This window comes from Montipora foliosa, chromosome 3 (assembly GCF_036669935.1).
Source record: "Montipora foliosa isolate CH-2021 chromosome 3, ASM3666993v2, whole genome shotgun sequence".
NCBI classification, from domain to species: Eukaryota; Metazoa; Cnidaria; class Anthozoa; order Scleractinia; family Acroporidae; genus Montipora; species Montipora foliosa.
Window position 1 is genome coordinate 12,288,250 of NC_090871.1, and position 21,546 is coordinate 12,309,795.

General features: G+C 40.6%; 2 protein-coding genes across 2 annotated transcripts in view; one reads left to right on the forward strand and one right to left on the reverse strand.

Moving 5' to 3' along the window:
* Positions 1-3,355: 3,355 nt before the first annotated feature.
* On the reverse strand, positions 3,356-18,172 carry LOC137996783 (centrosomal protein of 57 kDa-like). Its single transcript, XM_068842366.1, has 9 exons — positions 18,007-18,172; positions 16,751-16,907; positions 16,451-16,630; positions 14,089-14,330; positions 12,233-12,310; positions 11,482-11,562; positions 8,083-8,178; positions 6,841-7,052; positions 3,356-4,221 (listed from the first exon to the last, which is right to left on the reverse strand). The coding sequence occupies exons 1-9, from the start codon at positions 18,025-18,027 to the stop codon at positions 3,846-3,848; spliced, it is 1,443 nt and encodes a 480-aa protein (XP_068698467.1). The 5' UTR covers positions 18,028-18,172; the 3' UTR covers positions 3,356-3,845.
* A 92-nt stretch (positions 18,173-18,264) lies between these two features.
* Positions 18,265-21,546, forward strand: part of LOC137996793 (presequence protease, mitochondrial-like) — a 50,905-nt gene continuing 47,623 nt past the window's right edge. Inside the window, exons 1-3 of the mRNA XM_068842375.1 lie at positions 18,265-18,435; positions 19,993-20,060; positions 20,682-20,728. Of these exons, the coding sequence (XP_068698476.1) occupies positions 18,368-18,435; positions 19,993-20,060; positions 20,682-20,728 (183 nt within the window). The 5' untranslated portion in view covers positions 18,265-18,367. The remainder of the gene's footprint in view (positions 18,436-19,992; positions 20,061-20,681; positions 20,729-21,546) is intronic.

Genomic DNA, 21,546 nt, shown 5'->3' on the forward strand with positions numbered 1-21,546 from the left:
AAACAAACTGCTTCAAACAAAGAGCGTTTTAAGATTGTGCCATTGTTGACACGACCGCGAAAAACAAATATCGATCGCCTCTTACAAACTGTTACAAACAAACTTCTTAAAATCAACACAGTCTTCAAACACAACAGGGTCGGGAAATCATCTCACACACTCAACAGTGAGATGAAATGCGCGTCAGAAAATTATTCCTTCCGTCTTCTGCATTAAAAATTTATGCCAAGAGACGACCATTTAGCTGTCTTGCATGAACAGCAGTGCGTGACGTCACGTCACGAGCGAAGAAAACCCTCTTTGGTAAAAAAAGATCGTGGATGGGGAGGGTGCGGGGCTTGTTACGGTGTCAACGTTCAGAATTATTTGGTTCTCCTCTGAGCCACTTCTTTTCTATTTAAATTCGTGACTAGTTTCATATTTTCCACGTTTCCATGGACTCTTCACCCAAACAAACACTTTGAGTACGTTATCAAAAAAATGATTGAAAACTACTGAAGCATATGAAATGAAAACAGTAAACATTGCATTGTTTTATGAATTGCTCAACGTTTGTAGTTGTAATTAAGAAGAGTGCTTTTTTCTTCATACAGAGTCCAATACTTGATGCATTGTCTGTGAAAAGTGCAAATGCTATATTTTCTTTTCGCTCTGCTCCCTATTTAAAAAAATCATTCTTCGAAAAGAAACCGACAAAATATCAAACCAAGCATGTTTTCAGTGAATCAATGGCACTTTAATTAATGAACAGTCCGTCTGAGAGGCCGTGTTTGCTGTCTAATTAATAAACGATATGTTGGATCTCAGCTTTTAGAGGGGTGCGGTCAGGATATGGAGTAGACTTCATATGTCACGTCTCGAATTCTTCGGTGTATTGGTGTGACTTTTATAATGATAAACAATAAGTCAAGGCGAGAAAATTGAATTCAAGTAACAGCATTACATGTAAAATATGTTCGGTAGGGTACTTGCGATCTTTTCTATGCTTTTGTCAATGAACAAATATTTGCCTTGTCGTGCGACCAAATACCATCGTTTTTGGAACCATCATCCATTTTCGTGTCTACTGCACTGGCACAGCTAGACACGTTTGTAAGTCCGCAAGTAAGTAAGGTGAGATTTTTACTTGTATAGGTATCATGACCAGCCTGAATAGAACTGCTTGTTTAAATGGGTCAGACCAGCGGAGCTGGCTAAAACCTCTCCTCAGAAATTACGTTTTCAGAGTGTAGTTAGGTTGCATCATAATTAATCTAGGGAATGGTTAGCAGGAACAATACAGTCGCAATAGACCATTTTACAGTTGTGGCTAATTTACCAGGCCTAACAATGGAAGCGAGGCTGCTGGTGACCCTGTTTTGATACAAACCTTCATGCTTTTGTAATGTTAATATGGACTAATTAGCGTTACAACAACACAATTTACATGATAAAAGCAGTGAGGTCTGTATCCATGCAAGGTCACCGGCAGCCTCGCAGCCATTCATAGGCTTGGTCGCTGAGCAAACAACTGTAAAATGGCCTATTAGATGTTGAACCGACCGTGACCCTGCACAATCTTTTGTTTTTGGTTCGCAAGTTAATTTCGAATAAATTAGTCCAAGCTTTTGATTGGTTATCCTGCCGAAAAAAAGCGTGTTTTTGTCGGGTTTTGTGCAGGGTCAAGGCCAAAAAAGCGAACAAAAACATGAAACAAAGAAACTTGTCGAGTGTCATAACCAGCCTACATCTATTAACTATGGTTGCATTTTTAATTCACTGATTCAATACTTCAATTCCTGCCAGCCACCATGAGAAATTAAATTCTAAATTTTCACAAATTTGAAAATTCATGGCTGTTCGTACAAAGCCATTGTGCTTGTCGTCAACCTTCAGTGTTTTTAACCAGAGTTGATGGAGAACAAATATTCTGTACCTGTATGCCTCGCCAACCTCCCCTTAAATAATGGCTGTCTGCTCACTATTTCTCATACACCCTAACTAAGAGATATCTCGCCAAACAGGCGACTCCTTGCAAACAGTTTACGGGTTCTTTACCGTCCCAAAGGTAGCTGGTCGTTGCGCTAACTTTATCACACACAAATCATAGGGATTGTGGAGTCTAAGCTTAAAAACGACCTCTGATATTTCCCATTGCGTTCAACCAATCACACATAATCCTATCACTGAAACGAGTACTCCGACCGATGCACTTTACAAGTACCTATCGCCTCAACAAACTTTCCCACTTTATTTATTCTCCGAAATGGTCACAAAAGTATTGTGATGTATTTTTTAGAACCTTTTTATTAAAAGACTCACTATTTTATTCACTCTGAAAGACTGGAAAAGTTTTGATCCATACATCCACGTCCCTTTTTAACTTTTTAATGGGTGTTTCTGCTTTGGTGGCCTCATACACCGTAAGCCTTTTTAGAGACATTACTGCCAAGCCGGCCACTTCTGTTGGAGAGAACAGGACAGCCACAATACTGGGGACTCCATCCCCTACTCTTTTTCGAATATTGTGTGGGTTCTTTAACGTCCCATAGGAACTTATGAACATAGAAGATATTTGTGATACGGGGCCTACTGTTTATAGTCCTTATCCGAAAAGACATGAAAAGTCTAACCATTTGCAGATGTCATTACAAAGGATCTTTTGTTTGGAGCTGTCGCTCTGTAAGATTACCCGGCCAATTGGCGAAGCCTATAAATAAATAAATAAAATAAAGGAAGCACTTTCTCGTCAGTTATTTTCAGATCCTGAGTGTTGTCTGAGCCGGGGTTCCAACCCGGGACCTCCCGCATGACAGCCCCATGCTCAACTAATTGAGCCACCGGTGCGCGGTAACCGAGTAATGAAGGGGAATGGGTTGAATCCGGGTTTACGTCACAAATTCCTTCGCATCGCTGTTTTCAATAAAACTTTAACAATGCAAAGCAGTCTTCGTTGCGCGGTCGTAGTTTTTCCACTTGTAAGGAGCCTCTAAAACTGACAGTGTCTCCGAGCCAAAGAATTAGTGCTAGACAAGTGCAGAGGACTGTTTTGCGGAAAGGGAGACACTTTAACCTCATTACCAAAACGAGTCCTAAGACTAAATTTGTGTGAAGGAAAAGAAAGTTTTGAAAAGTCAGAGGTTTCGCATTTCGACTACACCCTAGTAAACTATGGCTCATTGCACTCGTCTCCTTGTTCAGGTAGAAACCCGTTCGGATCTCAGTCCAAAATCTCACAATTTTCAAAAAGGTGCTGATAATCACGCAACAGGTTTTGACATGAGCTAAGATCAATGGCAGCTATGCTGCTCTGGTGTCTTCTGAAAAAAAAAGCTATTCAAACTTACCAAACGAAGTTTATGTCTTTAGTAAGATATAATTTATTCGTTCCAATATATTACAAAATGAGCGTTAGCTTTAAGATATTTATGCCGCTAGATAAATAAAGAGCATAAAATTGGTTAGCTAATAATTATAAGAAAAAAGGCAAGACCAAACTAAAGATATCACAACTTTCCTCTCATTAAAGTACTTGGATGAAGCAGAAAAACTCTTCAGAAGAATTCCCAATTTAAATAAGCGCTATCAAATTGAGAAGAAGATTCGCCGGATGCTTTGAGAGAAAGCAAGAATTTCTAAATGTGATACATACCACACTTTGCATCTTGTTTAAGAAACAACTTCTGTTTTAGAGTTGATCGCGTTATCAAAGTTTGGGCTACCTTTACTTTAATTTGATAATTTATGCACTAATCGATAATTAACCAAAAAACCCACGGTGAACTATTTATTTACAACTCCACCCACCCGTCCCCATGTAACAATTATAATATTTTACATTCATGCTTCCGTATCCAACCCAGTTGCTAGTCCCAGTGATAAGGATTTTTCTCTAGTGAATTTTGAAGCGTCTTCATTCCTTTATAAACAGACAGCGACTTCTTCGCTCCCTCGGTCGTTGGAGTAAGTGTCGCCGCTTTTGTTTTAACAGTCGTGATAACCTCTACTTCACCGCCGCTTGCAGGAAGAACTGCGCTTGCGCTTTTTAGTCTTGCAGCTCCTGTTTTCGATTTTTGCTGCTTGCGCTGTTTTTTCGCTTTTTCTTGCTGCCTTCTAACCATAGCAATCTGTTCTCCTTTAGCTTCCATGCGAGCTTCTAAGCTTTCAAGTTCCCGCCTAAGATCTTCCTGTATTCTTGGATCACCAGATTCTTGTATTTGACGAGACAGTTCTCGGTGTTCGCTGTTGAGATTCAGAAAAAAAAAGGCTCTTTTTCAACCTTTTCCCCGGAGGCCTTAATTCTTTTGGTTATCACCCAGAAAAACGACCTCTGGCTTGTTGCGAACTACGCCCGGTAGCAGTGAGGCCTAGGGTCTATCTTTGGGACTGTAGAGGTCTACGTTCATCCAACGTTATCACAGGCATTGCATGCCGTGGAACAATTTTCATACACGAAAATCCTGCCAAAGCTGCTACAATAAGCAATGCGAAAGTGTCAATACAAAAACAAACGGTCGAAAAGCCTGTCGATTGAGGAGGGACGAACCGAGCCTAAAAACGGCTGCGAAGGAGGCTAGTTGAAGGTCACGGGTGGACCTTGAAAATATGACTTTGCCCTGTCCTAAGTCTTTCACGATAGCCCGTATCGTTCACGTCGTGCAATGTGGACAAATTGTCCTAACCGTAAATTGGCACAAGCGGTTTCAGAGTAAGAACAGAGCCGAAAGAAAGATTCGCATTTGTATGTTCGCGTTGTCGTTAAAGACTCAAATTGATAATTTGGCGTTTGTTGTTACGCAGAGTACTGCAAAAATCTGAGCTACGATACGTGCCGCGCGAGCAGAACGAATATTTTTCCGCTTTTAAAGGGAAACTGTCACGAGAAGCGCATGCGCTAGCGTCTTGTGAAAACTTGAAAAGTGTTAGGTTAACTTTTTTGAAGTTGAATCGACAAATTCAAAATGGTGTCCACTGGGGACGGTCATGGTGGATAAAGGAGAAACTCCGGTGGATATACGTGACTCACGCGGGAATCCATGATGGCGGCTCGAGAGCAAACAAACTCGAGCATGCGCAGCTCATGACAGTGCCCCTTTAACCAATGATATTAGGGATATTAGTGCGCTCGACTCCGGATCGAGTGGTCCGGGTTCGGGGCCTGGCAGGGGACATTGTGTTGTGTTCTTGGGCAAGACACTTTACTCTCACGGTGCCTCTCTCCACCCAGGTGTATAAATGGGTACCGGCGTAATGCTGGGGGTAACCCTGCGATGGACTAGCATCCCATCCAGGGGGGAGTACAAATACTCCTAGTCGCTTCATGCTACAGAAACCGGAGATAAGCGCCGGCCTGATGAGCCTTCTGGCTCGTAAGCGGAGACTTTTTAACGATCTGAGGCGCGGTCGTCAATGAGAAAGCCACGAAACAACAATATCATTGGTTAAAAGGGGAAAAGTAATCGTGCTGCACGTGCGGCACGCATTTTAGCAAATATTCGTGCGGTACTCTGCACAACAACGACGTGAAATCACCAAATTTTAGGTTTTGACGACAACGCGAGCGCACAAATGCCAATCTATAATTCTCTCTGCTCGTGCCAATTTATTTCTAGGACACTTCGCCCACATTGTACGACGCGAACGAGATGACCCAACCGCGATAAACTGACGATAGTGCAAAGTTATGTTCTGAGGTGACGTTTTCGTCGATATCGCCGTCGTAGATCGTAAAGTCGCCATTATTGATTTGTGGCGTTGTCGATGTTGTGGCCGTATTCGTTGCTTACCCTCCTTATTTACGGACTTCCGCCACTTCGGAGCCAGTCTGAGGTGGCTCCATACTAGTGTCTACGCAGTGTTGTTGCAGCGAAGACCTACTTTGTAACCGTTGGAAACCAACATTGTTTCCAATTTCCGAGACTTTGTGAAAGAGACTTGATAAGCGGGACCAGCCAGAGGTCGTAGTGCGGAACAACAGAATCGCGGCCTCTGGGAGCAAAAGTGCAGTCTTGGCCGACTGGGCTACAACCTCATTCCCAGGGTCCTCTCTCCTCTCTTCTTTCTCCCTCGAGAAAATACTAGGGAGCTTTAGTAACGACAACGGCGACGGCAACGAGAATGTCACAAATTTGCAAATTTACTGGGGAAAATAAAAAAGGCATGGAACGCTCTGTCCGTGCGTTTTTCATTTTTGTCTATTCCTTTGTCGTCGTCACTTCAGCAAAAAAACAACGTGAAATAGCCAAATTTGAGGTTTTATTGGGGACGCCAGCACTTGGAGATAAATTCTCATTTTCTCCCCTAAATTAAGCGTGACCAGGAGCCCATCTGGAGCGTGCAACTTCCATACAGCGTCTGTGAAACGGCGTTTTCACAAGTAGGTTTATTTTTAGACTACCCCTTCCCGCGAATTAGGTAAAAAAACAAAGGCAGTTCCGGTTCGGTGACCCTATGACGGCAGCTTAAGTTCTTGTAATTGGTCATCGGGCTCCTGTGGGAGTCTCATTCGCGGGAAATTCAATCTAAAAATAAATCGGTCTGTCAAAACGCCGTTACACGAACACAGTAGAGTTGAAGGCTCCGGGTCATGGGCTCCTGGCGTGACTCATATCAGTTTCATTCTTGAGAGACTGCCACACCATTGTCATGTTAAAAAGCTTGGAATAGTCTAGAAGTGATTAAAATAACGCGAATTTATGTTTTGAGAAAACGTTTTCGTTGCCATTCCCGTCGTCGTTGCAAAAGCTCCCTACTTTCTCGAGGGAGAAAGAAAGAGGCTGACTGGGCCATAGCAAGGTCTCTAGCGGGCCAAAGGCAACAATTCAGATTCTGAAAATGCGAAACGATAATAAATGTACTTACAAAGTGATGTGTCCAAATTCATCCTCAAGCCCCAATAAAAGTTCTTCAAAGCCGTTTTCTGAATCACTGGAGCGTGGTGTTGAGCCCGCACTAGTAGTGTACCTCTTTTGAGCTCGCTTTGCGGCAGCGTTACAGAGCGCAGGGTTGTGCGCCTTCATTAAAGACAGCACAGTCTGTACATTAGCACCAAGAGAATGTGACTTTGAAGTTGACTGAAAGAAGGAAGCGGAACACTTTTGTGAGGGCATCTGAAGGAGCTTAAGCGACGAGAACGCCAGAAAAATGCACATTTACTCAGCCTCATTCCCAGGCCTTTTCTCCACTTTCGGCGAAGAAAAGCCTTAGGAACGAGGTTGACATGTGAACTTTGCACGCTCTGCTCGTGCGTTTTACATTTTATCAGAAACCCACAAGGGTTGAAACGTGTAACGCGCGTTCACAGCTTCCGGATATTCAGTGCGAACTGATTGGTTGAATGTTTCAGTGGTACTTTTTCAGTGCTAAGTACCATATTTGGAAACCCCTCGCTCTTGTTGTTCCAAATATGGTACTTAGCAAATTGAATATTCAGAACTTGTTTCCCAGCACACAAGGGGCCGTTACACGTTTCAACCCTTATGGGTTTCTGATTTTATGTAATACATTTCTTTACTGCCAGCTGTAAAACGTTGTGGAGAGGATAAACAGCTTTCTCTCTCTCTCTCTCTCAGAGTTACTCGGTCTCTCCTATATAACTTATAACAAGATGGTTTTCTGCAATGCCGCAGCTTGGAGGAACAACAACGTGTATTCAAAATTTATATTTAGGCATCACGCAAAATGCCAATTGTTCTCGGGAAAGCGAGTAAAAGGCAAATCTCTACGACCATTTCTACAAAATGGCGTTCTTTCTTAGTAATTGTAGTTCCTGATATTGTCTCCGTGATTTGAATATCCCGTGCAAGTGCTCTATGAATAATTGATGATGCTCGGCCAGTAGCCCTCTCGGCCCCTCGACCATTCTGTGCGATGGGTGACTCTTTGGAAACTTGCCATAAATAGCCCTTATCAGAGTTATTATCGGTTTTGCCACACAAACGAGGAAGGGTGTCATTTTGTATTCAGTTGACCCTTAAGCCTCTTTTGCATGTAGTTTTAAACAAAAGAAAATGTGCCTGCAGGCTCAACTCCAATGAGGTCTATTCAATGGTACCGCAAGAATTGTGAGCTTTCTTCTTGTATAAAGGATTTAAAATTACGTACCTGACCAACAACGAATGGAATGCTTCCTAAATTTAGTCGATAATGATCAGGTGGTCGAGCGCGATTGACTGCGGCGATTGGTTTGTGTTTTGTAACCTAAAAAGGAAGGACAATAAAGAGTTGATAAGTTCTGCCAAGAAATCACCGATCAAACACTTAAAACACCAAACAGCAAATGTATATGTACATTTATTTCATTCATCGAGTCGTTCCACGGGAACACATGAGCCCAACAAATTGACCTGCTCCCAACTGAGCTACAGTCATAGCATCCAGGTGATCTGGTGACACATTTTGGAGGACTGGGGAGAAAAATTTTAACGCCGTATCCCACAACCGCGCGCCGCCTTGAATGTTATTTCCGAATTCAACATGGCAGAGGCGAGGTTAAATCACGACGGTTTCCACTTGAATGTTCAGTCAGTAACAGGAAATGTGGGAGACACGGAATGATCTGTTGAGTTTTGGCGATGGAAATACTGCAGGAAATTTGAAAACAAAACCTAAGGCCGCGCGCGGTTGTGAGATACGGCGTTAAAATTTTTCTTCCCAGTCCTCCAAATTACGTCACCAGATCACCTGGATTGCACCACTATCCGGCGCAGAGGTCATGGGTTCGAATCCCGTTGAAGCCACCTGAATTTTTCAGGAGTGTGTATAGAGTGGTTTTCGATTGAGTGTCGGAAGTAATTAGCGAATTACTTTGGTTTTGCATTACTTCACTCGGTGATTGGTTCAAAGTTCTCGCGCCACTTTTTCAACCAATCAGAAGTGAAACCAAAACCAATCGTGGCTCGCGCGTGCACATTTTCCCGCGCTTTGTGTCGGCTACGTGTAATTACTTCGAGTTTTGATAGGTTTGCCGGATTGTCTCCGTCCTTTTTGATTGGCCAAAGTAATTACTTTGGTTTTGGTTTTACGACACTCATGTGAAAGACGCTCTATAAGTGCGAGGATAACTTATCCCTTTCGCCTATACCCTGCACTTCAAATATATACATCTATTTCAGTACTACGTGGTACTATCTAACGCAGAAAACCAAACAGATAGTTTGAGTTGGTGTGGAAATGGCTTCAAACAGGGAATGTTCTTTCCTTGATTATCTGGAAACAATTCCATTCTCTTTGTATAATCTTTTGTTTGTGTAACTCTTGTCAATGTCCCAGTGTCTTTCTGCTTATTTTGTTGTGAGAGCCAATAATATTGTTGTACTCTAAGTGGCCCGCTTACAAAGAATAGCTATGCTAACTGTGGGCTACAATGGTCTTGTTTGTACGTGATTTGTTTATAATCATAGTGAAGTGAAAGTGAAGTGATCTAGCGTTCTCATAAATTTCCTGGGATTTTTAATGCTAGAACTACCCTTTGATAGTTGATTCTGCCAAGTAATTGCGACTGCCTAGGTTCTTCTCGTCTTCGAGATCGCCGAATAAAATCCGACATTACTTTATCAACCAATCCGCCTAGAACGCACAAATTTTGCCGCTCTTTACGATGGCGCGACTGATTGTGTCAGTCACGTGGTAAAATAATTTCCTAAGTAGTCATTTTAAAAGGCTTAACTTAAACCACTTGAAAATAAATAGATACATATACACCGTATAAAGTGTGGGATTAAGTGTTTTTAGGTCATTCCACGTTCTCGTATCTACGATCTAGATTTCCGGAAGCCGGGCAGGACTTTAAGAAATACTTAGTGACTAGCTGCCAATTTTTTTCCAACCGTGAGTCCATGTATCAACGGATATATATTTATCAAAGGTAAGTAGACTTAGTGGTAAATCTCGCGTACAAGCAATTAGTGTTTTACGTCAAATTATGCCGAGATTTAAATGGAGTGTCAGTTGCGGAGTACTTTACTGCGATTTTCATAATTCTGCGGAATCTCACCTAATTAAAGCGCTAAGGGCCAAAATGCGTTTTGGCTTCCATCAATCAAATTTCCGAACATAGCCGGGAAGATCGACCCGAAAGTAAATTGGAGTTTTTGTTCACTTCACAGCTCGAATTATCATGATATCTTTTTAAAGGTTCTTCAGTAAAGAGATTCGTACATATTCCATCGCTTTCCATCGGCGTCGAGTTCGAATGTACAAATGTACCGTGGGAACCAAAGATGCTGATTGGTAGGTTATGTCACGCATCAATTGATTTCGTTTAATTGGTGAAAGCCAAAGCACAACTTGGCCGTTGCTTCTTGAAGATAAGATTCCGCAGAATTATTAAAGTCGCAGTAAACATCCTGTCCCGCTGTCAGATACGTAGATGCAGCCAACTAAGAGCTAGAATTAGAACAGTTATCAGATAACATTTCAGAAGGCAGGGCGAGTATAGATTTAATACTGTAATTAGTCAAGAAACTAAAAACTTAAAGGGGCTGTTTCACGGCAGTGCAGTTCACTTTGCCACGGAAAGGCAACCGGAAGTACGCTGTTTTTTAAACTTGTCTTGACACTTCAACATTTTAAGTTTCTAAGTATCTTTTCACGGAGGAGACGTTTAGTTTAAAAGTCTTGGAGAGACTACTGTCCTTGCATGCAAAATGTTCACTTCCGGTTTCCTTCGGTGGCTCAAAAACGTCATAAGGGAGTTTTAAGCACGCGACGTTTTTGAGCCGCGGACGGCAACCGGAAGTGAGCTGTTTTCTCTTTTAACTTGTCTTGTCACTACCAACTTTAAATTTCTAAGTATCTTTCCTCCATTAATTAAGGCGGCGAAATACGAGATACAAAAACCCTCAACTTGTCGCGCAACATTGTTTCGTTGCAAGTTTTGGTCGATGTTTCGCGTTTTTCACCTTGCATGATCAACTTCACCCGCAACAAAAACATTTGTTGCGGGTTGAAGAAATGCAGCGCGCTGATTGGTTGGTTTGCTAGTACACGAGCACATAGATTTGTTGAGCGACAAGTTGTGAGCTTGATGAAAAACGAGCAACAAAGCCAAAATTTGTTGCTCAGAGTAGACCCGCGCTCTACTTTTCGCAAGAACTTTCTTCAACCCGCAACAAATGTTTTTGTTGCGCGACAAGATGATCATGCAAGGTGAAAAACGGGAAACATGGACCCAAACTTGCAACGAAACAATGTTGACGCGCCAAGTTGAGGGTTTTTGTATCTCGTATTTAGCTGCCTTTAGAGATGCGTATTTAGCCGCCTTTAGAGATGGTTACGTCAAAAATCTGGGAGACGCTACTGTTCTGGCATGCAAAATGTTCATTTACGGTTACCGTCCGCAGCTCAAAAACGTTGCGTGTTTAAACTCCCTATTGTCTTTCCAAAACCGATTTTCCTATTTGTGGGTGTCAGCGTGGCTGAGTAGTAAAGGCGCCGGACTTGAAATCTGACGTTTCCCGATTTGAATTCCCGCTCTCAAACACATTATCAAGAATACCATACTTTTCTTTTTTTCTTTTTCTTAGCCTTTGGCGGACGGGGCATGTCCATGAGTATCCTATTGGTTTCTGCTACCGATTCCAGCTAAAAGAGAATGTTAATAAAACTCATGTTAGGAATATTGGCGGTACATGAACCAGTGTGAGTCCAATCTACGTGTAGCGTTTGCACGCGAGAAGTCCTACAATGCTTGGGTCCAACCATGTGAGGCACATCTGCTGTGGTGATCAATAGTTTTATTTACAATTAAATGCATAAATTTTTTGATTTATGATCCACAGATTTTGCTTTATACCTGGAAGGTCAACCAGAGCCATAGATCCACATTGGAGGCTTCTCTGACCTACCCACTGCAAATGTGACCTCTGGTACCAAAAAAAAAACGATGGCTATTGAATAACTAAACACATGATAATTTCTATCTGGTAGTAAGGACTGCCCCGTGGTAATGCTCATGCTTCCCACCCTTGCAGGCCCAGAATCGAATCCCGCGCTCGAACGTGAGCTGAGATTTCTTTATCCAATCATATTCCAAAGGTTTTCCTCTGGTTTTTCTCCCTCAGTAAAATGGGCGTGCTTGGTGATGCACTCTGAGGTCATGCACGGATCATGTTCTGAAACCGACCACCAATTCCTTTGGTTGGAACCACCTTCTTGACCTGCACCCTTAAGAATTCATGATCAGTCTCTGACTAGACAGCAAGAAAGGGAGATCAGCAAGCCAGAAATAATAATAATTATTAACACTATTAACCTCAGCTGTCTTGTCCTGCACAAGCTTTCTCTGGTGAGCCTCTTCACGAAGCTTCTCTTCTAGTTCTCTGATCTTGCTCTGAAATCAATTATAATGAAGGAAATGACACATAATCCATGGCAATTTGTTTCAATGCAAATCAAAGCATGTACCTTAGATAAGCCACACCCCCAAATTTTGAGCATGATTTTGAGAAAAAAAAGTAAAACTTGAAAAAAGCACTCTGGCAAAAAAAATTGTTTGTCTGTTTGCAGTTGTTTGTGATAAACTTGCCAAAACCTAATGCAAAGTATTTGCAGCAACCTAAGAAGTTAATCAACTCTTAAAATACCTTATAAAAGCTTATAAATCTTTTATAATTGATTTCCATAATTCTTGGGACTGACAACGGTTGTCTTCATTGTTAAAGCCCAACATTTGAAATAAAAACGATGAAATTTGAGCGAAAATAAAGCCCAGGGAATGATACAAAACGTTTGTTTAATAGGTACGTTGTACCATGCAGTCATTTACAGAAGGAAGTCTGGACCGAGTCACGTTCCCGCAATCAGTTTAAACAACATGGACATCAGCTGTGCCTGTATGTCATGTTGACAAAGACGTATGGAAACATCTACATCTACATGGCCCAGCACTCTGCAAAGTCCTGCCTAGGTGGCCTCATACACCACAAGCCTTTTAGTACAGTGCTTTTAAAGGGACATCTATTTCTTCTCTCCTTTTTCGTACGAGACAAGTGTCTCTTCTCTCTTTTTTTAGTCTTGCTCACTTTTTTTCACCGCTCATTTTTTCCTGCAGCTCACTTTTTCTTTCGCTGCTCAATCTTTTGCTGCTCACTGCTTTTTTGGGTGTCTTGAAAACAAAGACCCTTAAGACCCTTAAGACCCTACAACTTGAAAACAAAGAAATTAACCCAAAACCCTCAATTTGGCTAACCCTAGGCCTAAAAACCAACTTTCAGGCCTAGTTAGGCCTAGGGTTAGCCAAATTGAGGGTTTTGGGTTACTTCCTTTGTTTTCGAGTCTTAGGGGTCCTTTTTTCAAGACGCCCCTTTTTTTCCCGCTGCTAACAATTTTTTACGGCTGTTCAAAAAAGTGAGCGAAAAATAAAAAAATAAAATTGAGTGGCAGGAAAAAAAGTGAGCGGCAGAAAGAAAAAAGTGAGTGGACAAAATCAAGATTAAAAAAGAGAGAAGACACACTTCTCTCTTACGAAAAAGGAGAGAAGAAATAAATGTCCCTCTAAAAGCACCGTATTTTAGAGACATTACGCTATGCTGGCCACTTTCGCTGGAAAGAACACACTTACAGAGGCCACTTGCCTCGTGAGCTCTCCAAAAGAGCGTGGTATTTTCTTGCAAATGGTGGAGAGATCAGTGTTGAAGTGATTGGTTTTTAGTGTTATTTGTGACTTAATACAAGCCAGTTTACTCCCTCAGAAATCAATGGTCTCGTATATAAGCCACACTCACCATTTTGAGCCCAATATTTCGGCAAAAAGATGTAGCTTACACACAAGTTTTTACGGTATCCAAGATGATGAGGGATTGTGCTCCAGAATACAGGAAATGCATTCTACGAGTCCCAAAATTTGGGACTCGTAGAATGCATTTAAATTTAATTTCCCGGGAGAGGATGCCCCCGGACCCCCCTACAAGCTCATGCATGCAGGCCTTGGAAAGCACACCATTGGTGTGCGTTGCCGATTCTTCGCCTACTCCTCAGCTTTTGCCACCTACTAAAATTCTTATATTGAAAACCCTTACTGGACACATCAAAAGCTGCCGGCAACCAAAGTAGTTCTTCCCACACAAAACATGTCACATCAGGGAAAACAATATAATTTACTGTATTTACTTCAGCAATAGAATGTTGTGCTGTCAACTTCATGTGATCTCTCTCCAGCCCAGCCAGCTTTTCCAGCTGTCCTCTTATGTCCTCAGATGTTTGTTGTGCCGCTTGTTTTGCAACCATTGCTGACCTTTGGATTGCTGTGTCCCTGTCTGTTTCGGCTGTCTGGACCATCTTGCGCATGTAATCCAACTGTTTTTCAAGCAAATTGCAGCGTGCTTCAGCACTTTGTAGGTCATCTTCTAACTCTAAAATGGTGATTATATAAAAACATGTATTGTTTTGCCCACTCAAAAATATAAATCTGAGGGTGGGAAATCAAGTCCTGATACCCTCTCTAATAAGGATAATTATATGAAAACACACTTTACAGATCGCAGACGAACAATAGTCTCTGTGTACACTGTCAGTGGTTTTCAGTCCTTTGCATTCAAGTCCACTGTAATAATAATAGTAATATTTAATAATGATAATGATAATGATAATGATAATGATAATAATAACCTTGCAATTGAGATTGAATGGTTGTAGGGAATGAAACCACAACTGTGCCAGTGGTGATAGGAGCCCTTGGAAAGGGTGGAGAAATACATTCAAAAGATCCCAGGTAACATCCAAATCAAAGACCTACAGAAGAAGATCACACTGCTTGGAACATCTCACATCCTAAGAAAGGCTTTATTAATCAAATAGACTTCTTAACACATCCTAACCCTGGGTCCCAGGATTAGGCCCGGTTATTATGCTCTATCATGGATTCAGATAAAAAGGAAATTCATAATAATAGTAATAATAATAATGATGATGATAATAACAATAATGACGTGACAAATAATTAAAAGGATAAATTTGCTAACATAAAAGACTTTTTATCATCTTTTCTAAAGGGTTCTAATTATAGCTGAGCACAAATGCTCTATTAATAGGCCACTTGCAACAGACCAGTCATATGACCAACAACATTTTTATTGGTCAAACATTAAAAGTCACGTTTCGTTTAGGCTTAACCAATTCACCCCTAAACCAGCCATACTTAGTATTTTACTCTGTCTAACACCAGACGATTTTACTTGTCAATGGGGAACCCCCGAAACCCCCAGGAGTCAATGGGTTAAGGTCAAGATTTTATGAGAATTCCAGGGACACTTTTGCCCTTGGCTCCAGTGAAATTTTTTCATAGTGGTTCAAGTCTAAACATACCCTGCGAGCAAGTGGGTTTCTCCTACGCTTCCCGAGAAAGAAACCACTGCAAGCAACTGTTAGTCTCTTTGAGTGTGCTGCCATCCAGCACCAAGGATGAATAAATTAAATTTAAACTGAAAAAACGAGTTAGTAAACTTGTTTTGGCACTTGCGTGTGCGTTCATCTACGTAACTGCTGTGTCTGGACAAGCCTGCTGTGTAGTGATTTCCCACGAAATAAGACGAATTGACGTCAAATACATCACGTGGGGTGTGACATACTTTGCACATGCTCAATGGAAAATCAAACTATTGGTCACAGTGGTTTCTCTCTCGGGAAGCGTAGGAGAAACCAACTGCTCGCTGGGTAGTCTAATTAAATAAGCATCCTTCGATGAAAATTTACAAGGGTTGATAGAAAATCTTTGAAACATGTCTGAATCAGCTGATCATCATGTTTACGAAAAAAGAGGTCATTTGACAGATTGTTACAAATGGCCTATTGGGGAGACTACGCAACCTCATTCCCACGGTCTCTCTTCTCTCCCTCCTTTATCATTAGGGAGTTTTAGCAAAGACGATGGCTACAGCAACGAAAATGTTAGCCCAAAATATAACTTAGCGCTTTCGCAAGTATTTCGTGATTAATCCGTCTTCTTCACATTGTAAAATACAGGCGAACTTATATTCAACTATCCTGTAACTGGATAGGTACGAACGGTTTTAAAGTCAAAACTGAAAATGACTTTTTCATTGTTATATGCTCACATTGTCGTCAAAACCTAAAATTAGGTGATTTCACGTTGTTGTTTTGTGGAGTAAGGCAAAGAAATGCATGGAAAAATGTGTTGCACGTGCAGCACGAGCATTTTTCCTTTTTCAACCAATAATATTCTTGCTTTGTGGCGTTGCCGTAGCCGTACCTGTCGTCTTTGCTAAAACTCCCTATTGACAAAGGAGGGCAGAGAAGGAAGAGAGATCCAGGGAACGAGGTGACTCAACGAAAATCAACTGAAATAAAATCAAAAAATTGGTTGAAGGTGCATGAGTGTTCTCTTTTGGCACTGTTTGTCAACCATGCTCCCTACTATTGCAAAAAATATTCTTAAATAACCCAATATCACAATAATAATAATAATAAGTAATAATAATAATAATAATAATAATAATAATTTTATTGCCCTTACGTTTGTTTTGTTTTGCAATGACTCCTTGAGTTGATTCTCTTGTTGTGAGTTCCTTCTGCAGCACATCTTTGTAATGTCGTGATTCTGCTGCTAATTTCTTCAAGTTGTCTTCAGCATCTGCTCGCTCTAATTCAAGTTTGCGAATTTTTTCTTGCAGTCCCTTCAGTGCTGACACCACCGCTATATGAAAAAAATCGATCTAAGCACAAATTTTTAACTCTGCCAATAAACATTGCAATCAAAAATTACTGACTTTTGCACCAATCTTTGACTGCATTTCTGGTTCATTCACCATTTTACCTCTGCTGTCAGTAGTGTGAGATGCAGTTCCTCCTGGAGATGGATACAGATTGTCATGAAAAGAAGACACTGAACCAGTTGCTCCAGGGAAAGAGGAATTAGAACGGATACTAGCTCTGTGTGGTGAGTCTATGCCATATCCTCTGTAAGCAGGTAGCTAGAGGAAGAAGAGAAATGCAGTGAACACTGACCCACAACACATACACCTTCAGGTCAAGCCGTTTAATTATACTCTACCTAGTTTCTTTAGCTACTTTATTACATTCTGACGAGTTGAACTTCAGTCACTTGCATAAAAAAAATGACCAAATAATAACAGTGGCATTTTCATTAAAAACCTACTTAGTGTCAAAATTGGCATCATTTGTTCTCTGTAAAATGGAAAGGATTCTATATGTAACAATAAAATATCTGTACCGTAAAGAAAAGTGTTACAGTAATGAAAAAGATTCTCCTTTCATACACAAAATGTTGGGTACAACGTATTGATAAAGAAATGGGCAGACAACTTCTTTGTACCTTTCAAAACTAAACTAAACATAATTTAATAACAGGACAATGTTTAAAAGCAGCTGTATAATATGTGGGTTTCGAAAAACACTGTCCCCCGGTCAACTGACCCCCGGTCAACTGACCCCCTACTGACTCCCCTACTGACCCCCTATAAAATCAATGGGAAAATGAATACTGCTTACTTAAGCCTCAAAAAACGTTTTTAAACAGCATTGTTCAGCAATATTTAAGTCTAAGCACCCATTTTAAAAGGGTTAGCTTACATGAAGTAATTGGCCATCACAACAATAATCGAAAACTAACCTTTTTAAAATGGGTGCATAGACTTAAATATTGTTGAACAATGCTGTTTAAAAAGGGATGTTGAGGCTTAAGTAAGCAGTAGTCATTTTCCCATTGCTTTTTTAGGGGGTCAGTAGGGGGGTCAGTAAGGGGGTCAGTTGACCGGGGGTCAGTGTTTTGTCGAAACCCATAATATCTACATTTGTACTGTATGCAACAGAAAGCTTAAACACACGTTCAATATGCTGAATATGACCTCACAAATCATTCGATCGCCCGGGCAAAACAACTGTTCCTCCATTGAAACTTGGAAAAAGTAAATGAATGATACCTCATTGCTAGGAACATACTAAATATAAACAATTTTTACCCTCCAAAGAGTAACTTGATCATGCATGAATAGAGTATTTGTAACTTGCATTGGAGGTAGACGGGCGACAGATAACAATAGAATGTCTTACCGCTCCATCCCGGTAATCCATGATTTTTTTAAGAGACAGCTGATTTAAATAATTATGTTTTAAACTCCGTAATTTACTCGAAAAGCACCGTTTCAAGGCCTAAAAGAATCATTTTGCAGCAGTACTTTGTCACGGCAACGGTGATCTTTGGCGTCCGTTTGTCTGTAACAAATCTCCGCTGTACAAATGTTAAACTGCGGACTCAGGGAAAAGTTGCGGCTGTCCCCACTCCAGAGAAGTATTATTTTGTTAAGGCCTGGATACATAGTCGTTTTCCGCCATATTGGTATGTGGTTGAAATGTTGGGAATACTCTTCTTAGTACTAGTCTGCACTCACATCTAGAGATTTTGCAAGAGATAATGTGGAGAGCAAAGCGCTCTCTCCTTTCATTGCAATTGAATCATCTATTGTCGAGACACTGTAGAAGGTACACTTTTTTATAATTAAGTTTACATAAATTTAGGTAAGGTTAACTTGTAAAATAAGGTTAACGAAACTCTGATCTGGATCTTCTTGCAGGGACCTGAAAGCATTGTGTTTTTTGGTCACTTGGGATTAGTCTTTATTTGGAGTTGTTTCTATCTTTTGTTTCTTTTGTTTTGCGTAATCTCTGTTTCGGTGCGTACCAGCAGAAGAAACCGAAACTCTATGATAAATAAAAAATTGTTGATCTTGCAAATTCATGTACAAGCATGGAATAATACTGTATTCGTAAATGCGATTGATAGATCTACTTAATGTTTACCTAAATGTTTTTGTTCGGAATGCGTCTCTCTAGTCTCACTGCAGATTCCTCAATTAACTGATAGGCCCTGTGACATTCATGCATGCCATTGGCTACCTCTCTATCAAAAAAAGAACAGCTCTTTGCACTCAGTGCACTGTGCAATGTAAAGCTCCTGCTAAACAGTCCATTATTGTGTGATTTGCTGTTATGTTTAGCATCTCATCTTGACTAGTATTTAACCACCTTTTTTGGAGCTGGTAAGGAAAATGAGGTGTATGACAACTGCAGACTGCAGACTGCCTACAAATAGCGGTGATAAACAGTGTTCAAGTGTAAGCACCTATTTTAAAATGGTTAGCTTTCAATAACAGTGAGTTACTGTAGGGTTAGTCTGCAGTCTGCAGTCTACAAGTGTCAGACAGAAAATAATTCCCTTGGATATTCAGCAATTAACGGCAAGCTGTACATGTTCATGTGCGTGCACATGTTCAATTGGGAATAAACATGCAAGGTTTTCGAGGCACAGACAGCAACCGAAAATTAGCTGCTATCCTTTTTAACTCTTGTCTTGACAGTACTGACTGGGGTACAAGGATGGCGCAGTGGTGGGAGCACTTGCTTCCCACCAGTGCGGCCTGGGTCTGATTCCCAGACTCGGCGTCATATGTGGGTTGAGTTTATTGGTTATCTACTCTGCACCGAGAGGTTTTTCTCCAGGTACTCCGGTTTTCCCCTCTCCTCAAAAACCAAAATTTGATTTGATTTACGTTAACTTGTTAATTTTAATTTACAGTGTCCCCAATTTAAGTGCTCTACGGTACTAGAAGATTAGGCACTTTAATGTACAGTTCTTTCCTTTCCTTTTTACCACATTTATAGTCTGACTTTCTCAAAGCCTGTTTCCACTAGTAGATAATCGTGGCTCATCTGGGGACTTCATCCCTCACTTTTGCTTGCACGCTTTCTTTCACAGTCGACTTGTGGCAAATCTAACATTTTTATATACTGCTCGGTATCTTTTGACTATTACTCGGAGACAATAGTTATAGGGAGAGACCACTGTATGTCCTGGCCTGTGAAATGTTCAGTTCCAGTGTCCGTCCATGGCTTAAAAACTTTACGTGTTTAAGCTCCCTTGGTAACCAAAAATCTCAAAGATTCACACTTACATATTATAATTATAAAGCTTCTCAACATTCTTATACAATTTATTTGAAGCTAGATACATGTATGTTATGCTCTTTTTGGATTTTGCAGGGCTGTTCCTACACGTGGTCTTTCTTTGGTCAAGGAGGTTAAGAAGCCGAGCTGTTTGGAAGCTGCAAGTGAGTATTCTCATTGACTTGATAATTTTGGTATAAACCTATTGATAGGGATGAGGTCATGTTGTTTATTGAGGGATGAAAAGCATTGACTAAATTCCTCCCAGGGTAATTTAAAAATTTTAATTATTCCAGAAGAGTTCCAGGAGGAGTGACTAAAATACCCGGTAAATGCACTTCACTTTACTTTATCTGCTCTCTGTTTTTAGAAAGGGGAACCTTTTGTTTCTAAAGAAACTTCGGTACTGTGTTGGTGGGGATGTGAAATACAGAAATTGGTTTATCAACCTTGTTGATATCATGGTAAATTTACCACCATAGAGAAATTTGAATGCTGTTGTTTCAAGCGTTAGCCTTTTGTCAGAGCAATTTTATGAACGACTAATGCTTGAAACATCTGCTTTCAAATTCTCTATGGTGGTTAATTTACAATGTACCATTGACAACCCAGCCGATGAACCCATTTCTGGGTCTGTCTGTTTGTCTATAGATCCATCTGTCTGTTTATTGTCTGCTGTGATATATTTAATATACAATCTCTCAAAATTGGTTGCCTTAATAGTTTTCAGTAAAATTTCGTCTTTGATAGAAGTAGAATTCTGATATTCTGTTTTGTTCAAATAGGTAATTTTAAGCCAGGAGACAGAATTCATGGCTACACAGTAAATAAGGTACAGAACTTAAGTCTGATTTCACCAGCAATGTTTTGGCTGTAATTCTGAATGCTCTTTCCTTTGCTGCGGTTGTTCAGCAATATTAGTTGACATTAGGATCAAAACCAGTATCCTGACTACGAATGCTGTCATTAAAACAGGAATAGTGTTCAACACTTACAGTATACAGTCTAGCCAGTGGGCAAGTGAGCACAATGAATCACTTTCCCAAAAGGACAAACCACTAGGCCAAAATAATGCTGGGGAAAAATAAGATCCAGGAATTAAGAACCATTGAATCCTTTGCTTTCACTGTCATACCCCTCCCTTCAGTTACACCCTTTTATTCCCCAAGTAACGGTTTCTCAAAATAGACAGAGGATATGAAAAAAAAATTATCTGCAAGTGTTGTTCTTGATCCCATCAGGCTTTACATGTAGAAGGATCCTTAAAATAATTATCTTGTCAAGGTCCTAGCGGATCTCAATTAATAGGATCTTCACAAAATCTTGTCAAGATCCTATAGCTAGGATGGTGATACATGTACGATCTTGGTAAGATCTTGTTCTTGGTAACCCATAGGATTCTGATAGGTACTACTTGAGGGGATGATCTTGTGATATAATTATGTCAGGTAATATAAGATGGATTTCAAAAGACATTTTGAAGATCCAACAAAATGCTGCCAACAATGAAAATAAATCTGCTGCCGACTTAAGTTCATTGACAGCAAATTAATGTGAGGTCTCCTCTTGACCAAAATTAACTGTAACCAAAATATATAATCTGATTCATCGTTTCTTTTGGTGAATCAAGCCGAAAATTTGAGAAAATTG

Excerpts from the sequence above, each read along its gene's own strand:
- LOC137996783 (XM_068842366.1), bottom strand. The coding sequence starts at position 18,027 with ATGGATTACCGGGATGGAGCG. Across the intron at positions 16,908-18,006 it reads TGGATTACCGGGATGGAGCG|CTACCTGCTTACAGAGGATA; the intron begins GTAAGACATTCT and ends TTCTTCCTCTAG. Across the intron at positions 16,631-16,750 it reads TCACACTACTGACAGCAGAG|CGGTGGTGTCAGCACTGAAG; the intron begins GTAAAATGGTGA and ends TTTTTCATATAG.